The 15,632-nt window shown below is 43.9% G+C and overlaps 1 protein-coding gene across 1 annotated transcript; it reads left to right on the top strand.

Moving 5' to 3' along the window:
• The first annotated feature begins 2,182 nt into the window (after positions 1 to 2,182).
• PLAU (plasminogen activator, urokinase) lies at positions 2,183 to 11,936 on the top strand. Its single transcript, XM_064464946.1, has 11 exons — positions 2,183 to 2,347; positions 4,040 to 4,151; positions 5,296 to 5,350; positions 5,491 to 5,595; positions 6,124 to 6,289; positions 6,721 to 6,806; positions 6,920 to 7,109; positions 7,748 to 7,902; positions 9,040 to 9,180; positions 9,733 to 9,881; positions 10,745 to 11,936. The coding sequence occupies exons 2-11, from the start codon at positions 4,092 to 4,094 to the stop codon at positions 10,937 to 10,939; spliced, it is 1,302 nt and encodes a 433-aa protein (XP_064321016.1). The 5' UTR covers positions 2,183 to 2,347; positions 4,040 to 4,091; the 3' UTR covers positions 10,940 to 11,936.
• The last annotated feature ends 3,696 nt before the right edge of the window (positions 11,937 to 15,632 follow it).

Below are 15,632 nucleotides of genomic sequence, written 5' to 3'. Positions count from 1 at the left end.
GTAACTGTTAGCAGTCCCATTGGAACAAAGGGACACCACTGCCCAGGCCACTTCTGGTGGCCTTTTAGATATATTTATTCACCGAGAATAAAGTAATACAGTATTTCAGTAAAACCTAAGTATATGACAAATGGTAGAAAAGGGAGTTTTGAATCTTGCTGTATCTTGTGCCAGAGTGAAGACAACAAAAGTTTTTGGCTCTTGGACCTGGGAAACAAGTACGAACCTTCAGGTTTCAGGGGCAAAGTGAAGAACAGGGGACATCTACACAGCTTGGTCAAAGGTTCAGGGAGATCATCGCTTACACTTTTACAGAACTTGTCAGGGAACAACAAATGTGAAAGAGGAAACCCGGATGCTCTAGGGTTGACTCTTTTTCCAGAAACAGAGTCTGAGGAAGCCACCAAGGCCTAGCACCATTTCCTTGGGTGCGTGGAGGAGGAAGGAGAGGAGCTGCCCAGCCCCGAGGAGCCATCCTCTTCCTGGCACCTTGTCCCTTTCCTGCTATCCCTGCTGAAATAAACCATGACCCATGCCTTCATTCATTATGGGTAAGGTTGGTGTATTAAAATTCATTAAGTGAGTAAATGTTCCAGACTGCTTTTAAAATCTGGATTATTTTTACCCTGTGGAATTTATTATGCATTTATAAGTTTACTCCACTGCCCCTCCTCTAAAGTGAGGAGAGTGCCATGGGGATTCTACCTTGGTATTTTCTGCCCTGTTTCTCAGAGGACCTAATTGCTTGTGATGTTGATATATTCAGTCACCAGAGAGAGAGACAAAAATTACTCTCCTGAAGTTCAGAAAGATTTGTTCCTTACCTACAGTCATTTTTGGACTTCCCGCTTGAGCTGTTTGTCTTGATTCAGCTCCTGACCTTCAGTGAAGTGAATCCAGCATGCTTTCAGCAGGTGCGAGGTCTGTTCTGACATGAGCCTGAAGATCCGAACAGAAAGGCATAGAGAATGTAAGTGGCCATTACACAAATAAAGGAACACTTATACCACAGACATGACACAAATAGAACGGGGGGGAGAAGAAAGCTAAGCCGTACTCATACCAGTGAAGTTAGATGTCAAACGCAGAAGGGTGATCTCCTTAAGCTCTGAATTGTCCAGCTATGAAAACATTCCTCTTGAGGGACATTCAGGTGAACTCCTGCTCTGACCTGGCCTCTGAAGAAACTGTTCTTCATCGGCACACAGCCTACGGAGACCTGCCTCAGCTTAGTCACCTGCGCTACCTGCAGCTAAACCCTACGAATATACCCACAAATGCTGTGTGCTGGCTTGCTGTTATTCACTGCATTGCTCTAACATGTGAAAAATCACGCGTGGCTGGGCTAGGAAAGACTACCTACTTTGCTGGGCCTGCATTCTTAGACATCAGTTCACACCTCCATCCACATGAAGAAGAAGACAGAAATTATGGGAAAACCATGACCAGTTCCTCGGGAGCAGGAGATTGCTACGGGGGGCTGTGGGTAGCTCTGGGAGACGACGAGCTCAGGCCCTGCGGTGAGCCGGCTGTCCCAGGGTCCCAGCGGGCCCGAGGAACGGAGGAAAGACCCCGCTGGCCCCGAGCGTCGCGCTTCAGCCGGGGGCAGCTCTTCGCTCTCTGAAAACACATTCAGCGCCTCACGCCCGCCTCCCCCCCAACACCCCCTCCCAGTGGGCTGCGTTTAACCCACACCTGAATCAATTTAATCCCCTGCTAATCACTAAATCATCCGCGCCCCTCGCACTGCGGGTAGCGCCGTAAGCACCAAACACACCGTGCTCGTTCACCCCTCTCGGCGGGTTTCAACGCAAACCGTTTTCTCATAGCCCTGACTCGCGTTTCGCTATTTTTGAATGCCCCCAGGCTGCCGCGGGGAGCCAAGGAGCCCCTCCCCGACGCGACCCCCGATCGCCGAGCTGCGGCCGCTGTTCGCTCGCCCTGGCCGTGCCCCCCCCCCCCCGCACCCCCGAAACTAAACGGCAGCGCTTGAGGTTCGGCCCCTGAGTCACCCCCGCAGCTCCCGCTGGCGGCCGGGCAAGGGCCGAGGCGCCCGCGGGGCGGGGCGGGGCGGGGCGGGGCCCGGGGGCGGGGGCGGCACCGGCACCGGCACCGGCACCGCCCCCCCGGCACGGCCTTTATAGCGCGCGCGCCCGGCTGGTCCCGGCAGCTGCCGCAGCTCGGCTCCCGGCCCTTGGTCCCGGCCCTTGGTCCCGGCCCTTGGTCCCGGCCCTTGGTCCCGGCCCTTGGTCCCGGTCCCGGCCCCGGCCCTTGCCCCCGGCCCTTGCCCCTGCCCTCCCGCCCGGCACCGGCAGCCGCCGCGCCGCTCCTCGGGCCTCCCGCGCTGGTAAGTGCGATGCCTTTAAAGCCGAATTAGGCTTTAAGGGCAAAAATGCCGGGTATAAATTGAACGGAATTAAGCGGTTGCTCTTTAAATTAAAAAAACCCGCCTCTCGTGTGATGCGGCATTTCAGCAGCGGGGAAGAGCTGTCCTACCTGCTGCGGCGTATCCTTGCTTTCACAAGAAATCAGCAGTAATGCCGTGTGTGATGCTGAGGTTGGGCCTGAGAGACTAATTATGTTAACAAATGATAAATTACCTGTGCAGCTGCCAAGTACGCTAAAATTAATTATCCTTAGTACGAATACTTTTTAAGGGGAAAATATATCTGCTGAAATCACAGCTGAATCTGAATCTCTTGCTGTTTTCCTTTGTATTATAGCTTATCGTTATTATTTAATTGCAGTTATTAAACTGTTCCTATCTCAACCATGAACGTTCTTGCTTGTGCCGTTCCGGTTCTCCCCCGCCGGGGCAGGGGCGGTGCGCGAGCGGCTGTGCGGGGCCCGGCTGGGGCTGAACCACGAGTGTGCATGTCAAGTACCTGAGGCATGATTTGCTTTCTTGCATTATGAAACCTGCTTACAAGCAAGGGGTGCATCTATGTTAGCATTTCGGTTTGGATCATGTCAGCTCTCTCCAAATGAATCCGGGGAGCCTCTCTCCCCCCCGTGTTTTGGGTCAGACCACTGAGAGGCTTTGGCGTACTTGCACTGTATTTCTTCTGAATAAAACCCAACTGGAAGATGCGCTCCAGATGTCAGCAGGCATTCGGTCTGCAGGACCAGGCTGGAGCCAGCCCAGTGTAGGAACCCCTGGAGCAGATGCAGTGGGGAGCAGGTCTTCAGCACCAGCTCAGTTCTGGTACCCCCTCCCACTGCATTGCACTGCTTGCTGATGTAAATATAACTAAGATTCCCATGGAATCTTTTAAAAGTCAAATTTTCTAGAACTGAGAATACTTAAAAAAATCCTGTGACTTGCATTGTAATCTAAAAAAATCTGCCAAATGTATTGGTACTTTATAGCTTTATTCCACTGTTGTTTTTACAAGCTAGTCTTTTAACAGCCGCTCTCAGGAAGATTGTTGTACATGCTTGGGCACAAGATCCAGCTGCATATAAGAAATCAGAGTATGTTCTAAGCCTCTCTAAATAAGTGAGGTAACAGCAAGGCCAGACTCTCAAGAGTTGGCGGTGGTCGGAGGCACTCGGTGAGGTGCCCAGGCTTATGCAAGTGCCTAGCATCAACAAGGTGCAGCCAGCAAGTGCAGAGGTAGTGAAGGCAGGAGCCTTCCCTTTCTCACCCGAACTGCGGGTGTTCGTGCTGTTGCTGCAAGGTAGTAATAATCAGTTCATCAGGTACAAACAGCCGGACAGCAACTAAATACATCTGCCAGTTCCTAACTGTGTTAGTCCACACTGGAGAAACGGAGCATGGATTTTTTTTGTAATTTCCCTTTCTCTGTTTCATTTAAACTCTGAAAGTCCGGTTGCATTGCTAAATATACAAAAAATCTTCAAACAATAACCTCTAATTTAATATCTGGAAATAATAAGCAGCTATTCCACAGCAAGTCAATGCTTAAGTCTTCTGTCAGTTGTGTTGTGACCTATTCTGGAATGAACTGAAGCCAACAGAAACAACAAAGCTGACAATAAGCTACAGCATGGCTTGAAGTTCCTCTTTTATTTTCAGAATCAAAATAATACAGATAGAAGTGGAACAACGCCAGAAGTTAACTGACAGCATGAAGTTACTCATCTTCCTCGCAGTAACTCTGGGCACAGTTGTCACGGGACTAGATTCTGTAAGTACTGAAATAAATGGTTGGGGGATCCACTTGGAACTGCTTCTGGCTTTGAGTATATTTCTGCTTTACACAGTGTAGTAGGCTTTTGACTTGAACTCTTTTTGCTGCCTTTGCATGTGCACATATGTCTGCTGCACATGTATGTTCCAAGAAAAGTGTTTTTGAAACCATTGCTTTTTCTTCTAGTTCTTCTCCACCCTAAGATGTCTGTTAGCATTCAAATAGCGAAGACATCATGCAAGGACCAAAAAAATCCAGCTTTTCTATTTTTCTCTTAATGCAATTTAGACCTGGCCACCGAGTACCAAGGGCTCACTGGTCTTTCAGGGAGGTGGATGTTGGGCCTTAACTACATTTGCACCTCCCCTACTTGAAAGTGTGATGCTAAAAAAGAGCAACTGATATGAATTTGAGTATTTTTGACTGTCAACTTGTATGACAGCTGATATCTATCAGCAGAGCCACTCGCCAACATCATGGAACCGTGCGTTACCATTACGTGTTTTAGCTCAGGCAGGCCCACCTGACCTCTGGGAAAAGTATACTAAAAGCCTAATCTTATTTAATTCCATGGAGAAAGAAATATCCAGCCTGCAAAGCAGAGGCAGGACTTTTGAAGTAAAGGGCAAGAATCTATTGTTGTATAAATCTACTGGCTTTTATTCCATGGCGCAAATGTGAAGCACCAAGGTCACAAAAATGAGAGGCAGCTGGAGAATACTGCATCTTTGCTGCACTGCTTGGTGGCTGAGAGGTGGAGAGGGGGAAGCTCCCTTCCCTGTTTTAGGGGTGCTGGCCACTGAGAGCTGCGTAGGTCCTTAGAGCAGAAATAACTGCAATGTCCACTGCATCAGCTCAACTAGATTGCTGGGGTTTTCCTGAGGGATTTCTGTGTCGTGGGTTGTTTTGTTTTTTTGGTTGGTTAGTTTGGTTTGGTTTTTTCTTCCCCATTCTGCTTTTGCCCAAGAAGAGTTCCAGTTTTGATTTACATTCAGATTCCACAGCAGGTTCAGCTGGTAACTACATGCAAAAAACTTAACTCTTGAAGGCATGCAGTAGGGAACAGAGCATAGGCCCATAAAAGATAATCAAACCATATAAAATAAACTGTTTCCTTAAAATCTTTTTTCTTTTCCTTTAGGTTTATAGCAAGAAGCCCTACAAGCTGCCACACAAACACAGATCAGATCACAAGGGTAAATATCTCCCATGTCTACTTGACCCTAAAAAGAAATTGTTAACCTGCAATTACATATTCATTCTTTTAATGACACTCCAACACATAAAGCTTAGTTTGCACTACACCATTCTAATTAGTGATGTCTCTTACTTGCAGAATGCCACTGTTTGAATGGAGGAACCTGTATTACCTATTATCTATTTAGCGGAATTAATCGTTGCGTATGCCCGGAAGGATACACTGGGATTCACTGTGAACTAGGTAGAGTATCTGTCTTCCTTACTACCAACTAAATTGATTGAAAAGATCTAAAAGATAGGCAAATCATGAATATGAAATCCAGATGAAAGTATTACTTACACACACAACTGGATATCCTTTCAGCTCTCTATACTAATGGACTAAGTGATGAGATAAAGCTAAATGTTGGTGCAAAATCAGGATCTCTAACTTTTCTTTTGTCCCTGTTGACTGCCTCCTCACAAGTGTGTTAGTTTGGGGGGGAAAAAGTGAACTTGTTTGGGAGTGTTCAGAAGCAGGAGAACTGATTATGTTGTGAAGTACACAAACTATTAAAGAAGCAATCCGCATGCTTTAAAGCATAAGATATTTCATGCTCAAAATTCACAGAGAACAAATCTAATAAGAACATAATCAGTCCAGATTTTGCATCATCTGTTTTCAAGTGTAATGCATGAACTTCTTTCTCATTGGAAAGATCTCTACAGATCACTTCTGTCTCTGCAGCATGTTCTTTTTATAATCATTCTAACAAAATAATTTTCTCAGACACTGACAGCATGTGCTATACTGGGAATGGGGAGGACTACAGAGGAATGGCTACAGAAGATGAGTGTCTGCCGTGGGACCTTCCCTCAGTAGTCAGGAGGGACCATTACCATGCTTACTCAAAGAATGCTTTGCAACTTGGACTGGGCAAACACAGCTACTGCAGGTAAGAAAAGCATCACTCTCCCTGGGATGGCTTCTGTTGTCACAGCCCACATGTGCCTCAAGAGATAGCACATTAAAAAAAAATAATCAAAAAACACCACCAAACTCAAACACAAACCAAACAAGAAAAAAAATCCCAACCAACCTCTTCCCCCCCCCCCCCCAAAAAACCCCCAAACACCCTCCTCCCCCCAAATATTACAGAGATGATTTGACTAAAAATATTTTGAATGCTGAGTCTTTGAAATATTGAGAGTTCTCCCCCATGGAGCTCACCGTACTGCAAAATTCCCAGTATGCAACAATAATAGTCAGCTGTTAATTACTTTCTCTGGTATATCTTGCAGCAGAACACGTCTGACCTTTTCAGGATAGTTAGAATTCTAAGATACTTTAAGTCTTTATGAAAAGAACACTTCCTTTATCTTCTAGAAACCCAAATGGAAGGAGCAGGCCCTGGTGTTACACCAAAAAGAGATTCACCATTCAGGAGACACCCTGCAACATAGAGAAGTGTGGTAAGTAACACTAGCTTCAAGAAAACTGGTTTTTGGGGTGTGTTTGGTTTTTTAATAGCATAAGGCTGGTGTGTAGTTATAAGAACATCTGAACAACATTTCTCTTTTCATAGGGCGTGCGTGTGGTCAAAGGAGCATCAGCAAGTACTACAAGATTGTTGGTGGAAGCCAGGCTGAGGTTGAGTCTCAGCCTTGGGTAGCTGGCATCTTCCATAAAATAAAGGGCGTAGACCACTTTCTGTGTGGCGGCAGCCTCATCGACCCTTGCTGGGTACTTACAGCAGCACACTGTTTTCTTGCTGAGTAAGTTTACAGTTCCACATCCTCCCTATTTGTAACTTTCTTCAGTGGATTTCTTTGTGCGATGCTCACTAAGCCACCCTTCAAAATGTACCATAGTAAGAATGTTCTTTTGAGCAAAACACGAAGAGCGGCCATAAACATTAAGCCTCCGGGAGTCCAAGTCCAGCAGAATGAGCTAGCAAGATGCAAACATTTTGGTGGATTATGCAGTTTAAACAATTCAAGCCTAAATTGGAGCCAGGGTTTCATTTCACCTTAACTATTCCTAAAACGTAAAAGTTGTACTGAAAGGTGATGAGCTGCTGAGCAATACATTTGAGGGTGTCTTCTGCTGGTTTTCCTGTGGAAAGCTGATCCTCCTGGCATCCTGCTGCGGGTTCTCATTGCCAATGCTTGGCATTAGTAGCAGCTAGCTAGGTGTGCATTTCAAAATGCCTGAACATGTGTCTTAATCCTTTCAAATGGAAAAGTCAAGATGCTTTCCTGTAGAACATTGGATCAGCTTTCAAAGCTGACTAAATTTTGCTTTTCCTTGTCAGCATTAAAGTAAACATGAAACAGAACTGGGACTTGATCTAAACTGTTGACCTCACTCTCAGAAACTGGTAGTAGTAACTAATTTCTTCACTCTCACTCAGGTCAAAGCAACCACGAGACAAATCCATCTACAAAGTCTTCCTTGGAAAGTCTATACTGAATGTTACTGATGATAAGGAGCAAGTATTCATGGTCGATGACATCATCTCTCACCCTGGCTTTACAGATGACACAGGCGGCAATGAGAATGATATTGGTAAGTGTCATCTTAATATGAGCCTTTAAACCACTGAGGATAGCTGAAGGCTATGTAATTGTGGCATACGTCTTCCAAAAAAAGTAGAACCAGAGATGACATGAGGGGGAACAGGAACCAGGTGCTTCTGAGAACTAGGCCTGTGCTGAGCAAGATTCTTTTACGTGTGTAAACTTGGTTTGTGGCACATGTCAGGTGCATTACCTGGCACACAGTCAACTAATAAGCTTGTCTTATATCTGGACCTGTACACAGCATGGCTTTTCCATAAGTACAGGTGGCAGCATCCTACTTCTACCATCTTCCAATTGGAGGGGGCTGCTTGTCAGCAGAAATGCATGCACACCGGGTCTAGCCACTCGGAATGGGGCAGGATGTCCCATACACATGCAGTATGGTTTCTCTGCCCTGAGCATAGTAGGCCCAGAACTTGGTGGGGTAGAGATGACATTATACATACAGTGTGATTTCTGTAGCTATCATAAATGATGAAAAAAGGCATGTACAATAGGTTTCACCGTATGGTAGGGGAATGCTGTATCAGGTACCACATTAGACAACGGTTATCCTGAATTAATCTAGGCTTTCCTAAGTCTCTCTGGCTTTCACAAGCTTATCCCTAAAGCAACAAAGTCAGAGATGGGTTTCTGCAGCTTGCACAGAACAGACTTGCCACTCTCACACTTGACACTTAATTCCTGCTGCTAAGGAGAAGGACTCAAAGGACAGCTTCATAAGCCCTTCTGGTGAGAAGTACAGTATAAACTGCCCCCTCTTCAGCAGGGCAGTGGGTGCCACCCTCTATGGCCAGGCAGGAAGCGGAGGTTTTAAAACATCTGAAGATACAGATACACTTGCAAAGGAATCTTCATGGAGCTGTCAACCCCTATCCTTCCAGGAAGGAAGTCCAAATTGGAATGCTTGCCAGTTTTACTGGTGGGAAATTAATTTTGTTATTATTTAATAATGACTCGGTGTCATTCCAAAAGCTATGAGGGGAACCATATGTAACAAGAACTAAATGTAACTGCAACTATTCTTGTTATCAACTGCACCTGATACTCCTGTTCTCAGAGAACTTGAGGGGAAAAACTTGCTTTACAAATCTAACATTGTGCTCTCTGACTTGTTTCTTAGCTTTGATAAGGATAAGAACAGCTTCTGGACACTGCGCAGCAGAATCCAAATCTGTCAGAACAGTCTGCTTGCCAGAGAAGGGCCTTTATTTACAGGAGAACACCCGGTGTGAAATATCTGGCTACGGCAAGCAAGATTTTTGTAAGTGAATGACATCTCTTTCCGAGGTTGTACTTGCACAGTGTGGGAACTGGATGGGGTTTTATACCATGATCTGAAAAGGATTGAAAAGATTCCTTTCTATTTTATGTATTCCATGTGCGCCTCAAAGATGATCTTTGCTATCATCTTCTCTAGTTGTCCATGGCATTTCCTATCTGATGCTTCTCACACTTGTCAACCACACAAAGTAAGCCAAGATGTAAAACACAGCAATGTCTTTCATTCCTGATGTGGTGGGGAGTAGAAAAAATTAAAGCTGTGTTGGAGGATTAACAAAGGATTGCATTTGTGCAGAACTTCCTTCAAAAACCACCAAACTCTTTTTTCTCTAAAAACCAAGCTTTATAGTTTGCATAGTTTTCTCTTTAAAACTTATTCATTAATAGTAAAAGTAAACCAATACTGCATAAGCAGGAAATAAAACCCTCAAATCAGAATTGGAATAGTTATGCTAATTTCTTTAAAGTGCTCAAAGTGTGGGGTGTTTTTGTCTTCGATGGTGAAAATAGTTAACTAATCTTTTGTTTGCAGATGACATTTACTATGCTCAAAGACTGATGTCAGCCACTGTGAACTTAATATCACAGACAAAATGCAAATATGAATACTATGACAATATCAGAGTTACTGACAACATGGTCTGTGCTGGAGATCCCACATGGATGACTGATGCGTGCAAGGTAAAACTGGTTTGTTGCACCTTCTAAACCTTTTTAAATGCCTGTACGTTATATGGATCAGCTGGTAGCATCTTGTAGCTCTACAAGTCAAAACAGTATCTATGTAGCAGGAATTTAGTACATCCAGTGGAGCTGACCTGTAGCGTGGTCAGACGTATGGAGGAAGGTTGGGACCTAAACTAGGTGTCACCCCAGACCAGACGCTCCTCTGGAGGAGCAACAAGTGCAGTATCTTACGCACTGCTATTCCTCAGGCCTTGTTTACAATCCACTCAAGCAATGGCTGGTAGATATGCATCAGAGGAATACAGCAGCTATTCCAATCTCAGCTTGCACTTCCTTAACATTAACTACGGCCCTGCAAAGGGATAAAAGGTGAACTACTGGGGGGGGGCTGAGCCCCTCCACAGGTTCCTCAAAACTAGATTTGCTTCCCTGTACCCTCGCTGGGCAGAGTGTCCATGTGAGCCACTCAACAGAACAAGTGTTGTCTGTAAGTGTGGCAGTACCTTATGGACAGGGAGACAACTGACTTTGTGGTGAAAATTGGGCATGTTGGCTTTGACCTTATGTCACTAGCCTAATACCTGTGATTATAGACTTAGGAGGGAGTGTTGTGTGCAAGGTAACTATTCTCTCTATGCCCCACTAGGGGGAAACTGAAGAACCCTACCTTACAGACTGTGTTCAGGTCACAGCAGATGCAGAGCCTCAGACTCCACCTATGCAGCGTTCGCAAAAGTCAGAACTTTAGCTCATAGGTTTTTACTAGCTTGTTTCACTCTCGGAAAAACAATCATAGGCTCCCTGTTTTAAAGGCTCGATCTGCAGAAAATGGCCTAATATGTTCTTTCCACTGTCAGGGAGATTCCGGCGGCCCCATGGTCTGTGAGCACAATGGCAGGATGACGCTTTATGGGATTGTCAGCTGGGGAGATGGCTGTGCAAAAGAAAACAAGCCTGGCGTTTACACCAGAGTTACGCAATACCTCAACTGGATCGAATCCAATATGAATGCAGTAATCACCAAGAGTCGTTTTCTCCCTGAACCGAAGTGACCTCTTATCCTACACGTGGACTCAGATGCACAAGATGAAGCCTATACTGATGCCAGGATGCTAAAATCCTGAATGTCATGAGAGGCTTTCATTTCAAATGCTCGCGTGGTCTGCCACTCGCGTCAGTGTTCCTGAGGCAGAGGTGGTTGATATGTTATCTTACTGCTCTGAATTACCTGAAAACCACTCCATGGGAAGCTAAAATATTTAACATTTAAATGAGTATTCCCATGTATGATACTATGCATAGCATGTTATCTGTCCACTTCATTTATGAACCAGCATTTGGTCTAGAAGTATGGGTAAAGTTAACTTATTTAACTCAAGTATTTGTTTTATATATGGCCGGAGTCTAAAATCTCTCATCACACTGAACAAGGCTAAGACTCAAGTCCTAGAAACCAAACTCGTTAAGACCAGTATTGGGAGGGTGATCAGGCTTTGCATCAGAAAGCAAAAGAAACTGCATCAGCATTATTATCAATAATGTATGAAGAAGGACCAAAGTCTACACAGACTGAGGCAGCACTTGGTGTATAGGGGTTCATTGCTATAAACAGGATGGTGCCTGTAGCTGTGACAGCTTTACAAACTCTTAAATAGAATACATTAACTGTGCTGCAAAAGGCAAACTGGAAACTTGATTGGACTTCCAGTTCACACCTGAAGGTGTCTGGGTCCCCTGAAAAGTCTGGTTATACAACCTCTCTACATGTACCTATGCACCCAAGAGAGGATTTAAGGACTCGGCACCCATTGAATGCTGCAGATGTCAAAAGTCAGAACTTTTATTTCCATTCTTTTAACTGATATTATATGGAACGTACTTTTTTTCCAAAACTGATGCTGATTTTATTTTTAAACAGTCTTTATTTTATAGATCTGAATTATTTGTATGAGGGCTGGAACCTCAAGCTTAATTTAATTCTTTTTACTGTTTAACTTATTGTTTGTATTACAGATGGTAAAAATCATTAAAAAACCCTGTTGTTCTTAAGTGTCTGTTCATCTTCTCTTGCAAGGGGAAGGGTATGATTCAAAGAGAATGACCATTATTAAGTTCTAACCTGAACTGTAAAACAAATGTTTGAACTTCCTGTTTACTAAAGCATTTCAGATGACAACTGAAGGTCTTCTGCTTGGGGCTAGAGTGCTAGAAAACTGTGTGTGCACTAAGAAGACATAGGGTATGGGACGAACAACAGCGCTGAGGCTCCAGCATCCATGCCATGTGTCCACCGAGCCCTGGGGGCTGGCCGTTCTCAAGTGGTTGTGGTACATGAGATGAACTTGGAAAGCAACACAGCCTCTTTAGGAATACAGTTCTCACGCTCCAGAACTGCTCTGCAATAACACCCAAATCACTTGGTGGGGGGATCACAATATCATTTTCAAAAGTTCACTCATTAACTTAACTAAAATGCTACTGCATGTGGAAGAATGCAGTGCAGCAGTATCATAGGAAGGTGATAGTCTCAGCTTTCCTCAGCACTTCCTTATGGACACTAACTTTTGAAGAGAAGCATATGAAGTTTACTTCAAGTACTGCTAAGCAAACTCTTAGGTAATAGAAATTATATCTGAACAGCAACATCTATTTACGTTTTGGGTTATTTTCTTTTTCATGAAAGAAGTTTAGCTAGAACAGAATTCATAGTAGAGAGCGTTAAGACCAAAGAACTACTTCATGTCACAATTAAAGTAAATCCTTGCTGAAGATACATTCTTTTGTTTGGGCAGACAAAGGCAGAAAATAAGCTCAAGGTCTTCTCTTTCAGGTGGGTAAGGGAACACAGTGAGATCCTATCATCACTTCAACATCCTAAAGAGCATGTGCTGTCTGCTTTTTGTTGTTAGGGAAGCTGTATGATGAGGCAGACCGGAGACACCGCTATAACCAGTGTTCATGGCAAATTTACAGAGAAGAGTTTGTATCATTACATCAAGCTGCCGTGTATTTGTGTGATGTTTGTGATTGTGAAAGTAAAAGGCTTGCGCGTATCGTAACGGTACGCTGCCAAGCATTAAATGACTGCCTACACTGAAATGGCCATCATGAAACAAATTAGCAGCCTAATTAGCAGGCTAATTTCTGAAAGCAGCAGTCCTTCCATCCTAACCGAATAATACAGTGAGCCAGCAAGACTCCAGTGGTTACTGGTCAAAAGATCTCAAACTAGCAATTTGGCTTGCCATTTTTTGGCCTATTTTTTAAAAAGTTAGTACCCAAATGTTTTGTTACTAATTCATCTCCTCTCACAAATTCAGAATTTGGGGTCAAATTACAGGACCACTAGCAAAATTGAACTGATTTTTGTCAATCAGACCATATTAATGTTCAGCTTCTCTTTATACTTCATTTAAAAATTCAGAAAAAAAGATTAAATGTGCATGTGCTACCACTCCTTATGGAGCTCTCATACAAACCTCTTGGTCTCAGTCACGAGCTGCTTAATGATGAATGACTGCAGATTTCAGAAACATTTTGGAAAAGTCTTGAGTATAAAATCTGTTGTGACCTACAGCAGTGCTCTGACTACAAATCAGCAGAATTGGCTCTTTTGAAAAAGCGCTTATAATAACATTTCGGTCAAATGTTTGTCATGTTATACACACCAAGGAATGTAAAAAACCCACAAAGAGAGAAAAACTTATTTTTCTTTTCTTTTCTTTTTTAATCACCTAGAGATGAGCTAGATAAACTCAGCTCATTATTAGACTGATGGATGCCTTCACTTCATAGCAAGGGAACCATGAATTCAGTGTTGCTTAGATACAAATTCAACTATAGCAATTCTTTCCAAAAATCAAGGGAAAATGCATAAACTAAACTTTCTCTTTCCAAAAAGCACACGGGTATTTGCGAGAAGCGTGCTACATCTTGTAGCTTATTGTAGTCTGGGTACATGAACCTTGCACACTGGTGATGCAATGATAGGAATAAGAATCTTAGTGAATCCTTATCCTTTAGACTCAAGACTGAAGCATGTAACATCTGGACTATTTCCAGCTCTGTTACTGTTAAGTCACATAACTTTATACTTCAATTTCCCTTCTCTAAAGTGGGTGGGACAGTACGTCCTTTCTCCCGCAGATCTGCCTGGGTACGATTTGCCAGGAGGCGAGAGAGCTGACAACCATGTGAATGTACTGTGAGTACCATGCCAACAGCCCAGCCTTGTACAGGGACAGCAAGCACTACTCGCACACGAAATGATTACCAACAGCCCTGGCTGGGACCTGCAAAGAGAAGTTTATTAGCAGAGGTTACCACTGCCTGCGGCAGAGCTACTCAGCAAAAGCATGCTGTTGGTGGGCTGCCGATTAAAGTTTGTGCAGGGAGTTAAAGTTGCCTTGTTTCTGGAGAACAAGCTGGAGATCTGCGAGAGACTGTGCGACTGGAGACTGTGCAAGAAGAGAAGGAAGGCACCGCTTCGCTGCTTTTCTAGCCGGTAAATAACAGGACAGCCTGACCAGTGTTGGCAGAGAATACTTAGGGCACAACGTGAGCAGTGGTAATACCGTTTTAGACAAAAATATACTGTGTTTTAATCACGTCTTTTGGGGTGCTAGTTTTCTCACTTCAGTACTTCTTTCGTTTAAACATTTATCAAAGTACTAAAGTCAGCAGATTTCTAACAGGTGGAGAACACAAATACCTTCGGGGCGGTTGTATATTATTATCATTGCAAACGGCACATTAGTGGTCAACTTCTACGGGCTCTTTCTATTAATAAAGTCAATACAATTTGAATTTCAGCTTACTCCCATCATTATGAATATAAGTAAGAATGAAAAAGGAGTGATAAAGCAAATTTGCATTTAAGTTTCATTTTGAAATTTAGGAAGCTCTGGAGAAAGTATGAATAAAGAGAGAGTCCTCAGAGCAGAGGAAATTTAGATGCTGTTTTGGGCGTGCAATCCTAGTTGTTCTTTATGTTAGATAAACTGCCCCAACAAAAATGAAATTTTAAATAATCATACAGTGTACATACACCTCTGCTTTGGCTGCTATAATACTTCATATACTCCTTTTCAATGTTCTCTGCATGACTTTGCCCCCCCACTACAATATCGGCTGCCTGGCTAGTTATCAGAAGCTGGGAAAAAGCAGGGCAGAAAATGAGAGCACTGTTTTGCTAAACTTTCTCTTCCTGCAACAGAATCCACAGGAAACGTTTTCTTTCCCTCCTTACAGAGAGTGAGCAGAGGACAGTCCAGGTTGTGGTGTTAGGGAGGAGGAAGAGCAGCAGCCTGGAGAACCCTGCATGGAGCTTGGCAAACGCCACTGCAGAATGACAACAGAAATACTAGAGAGGGAACCTTTTCGGAAGATATTAGATGTCTGGTGGGTACTAACATACGTGCAAGACAAAACCTGACATCATAAATCTGCTCTTACTTAAGCACATCCTTCTTGATTTCAGATATGGGGCAGGCAACCGAAAGGAGCAGAGCGGGAGTCCAACAAGGGTTTAGAAGCAGCTGAGAGATGGGCATCAGCCAAAGAGAAGAGGCCATACTCTCACAAGCCTCAGGACCATAACTAATACGAACAAGGCCCCACTTATCTTCTATACTTCTGCCAAAGAAATATATTAAGCAATGAGGCTAAAGCAGTATGTGATGTGTCCGGAGCACAGGAAGCTAGTTTAACCTGTCAGCTCTTAAAAGGAAGTGATGCATTCTGAAT

Source organism: Phalacrocorax carbo, chromosome 13 (assembly GCF_963921805.1).
Source record: "Phalacrocorax carbo chromosome 13, bPhaCar2.1, whole genome shotgun sequence".
NCBI classification, from domain to species: Eukaryota; Metazoa; Chordata; class Aves; order Suliformes; family Phalacrocoracidae; genus Phalacrocorax; species Phalacrocorax carbo.
This window is presented reverse-complemented; position numbering and strand designations above follow the sequence as displayed.

Bases quoted from the DNA above. Each gene is read 5' to 3' on its own strand.
- PLAU (XM_064464946.1), top strand. From the start codon at position 4,092: ATGAAGTTACTCATCTTCCTCGCAGTAACTCTGGGCACAGTTGTCACG. The intron at 6,290-6,720 runs GTAAGAAAAGCA...TTTATCTTCTAG, and splicing joins GGCAAACACAGCTACTGCAG to AAACCCAAATGGAAGGAGCA. The intron at 9,181-9,732 runs GTAAGTGAATGA...TTTTGTTTGCAG, and splicing joins CTACGGCAAGCAAGATTTTT to ATGACATTTACTATGCTCAA.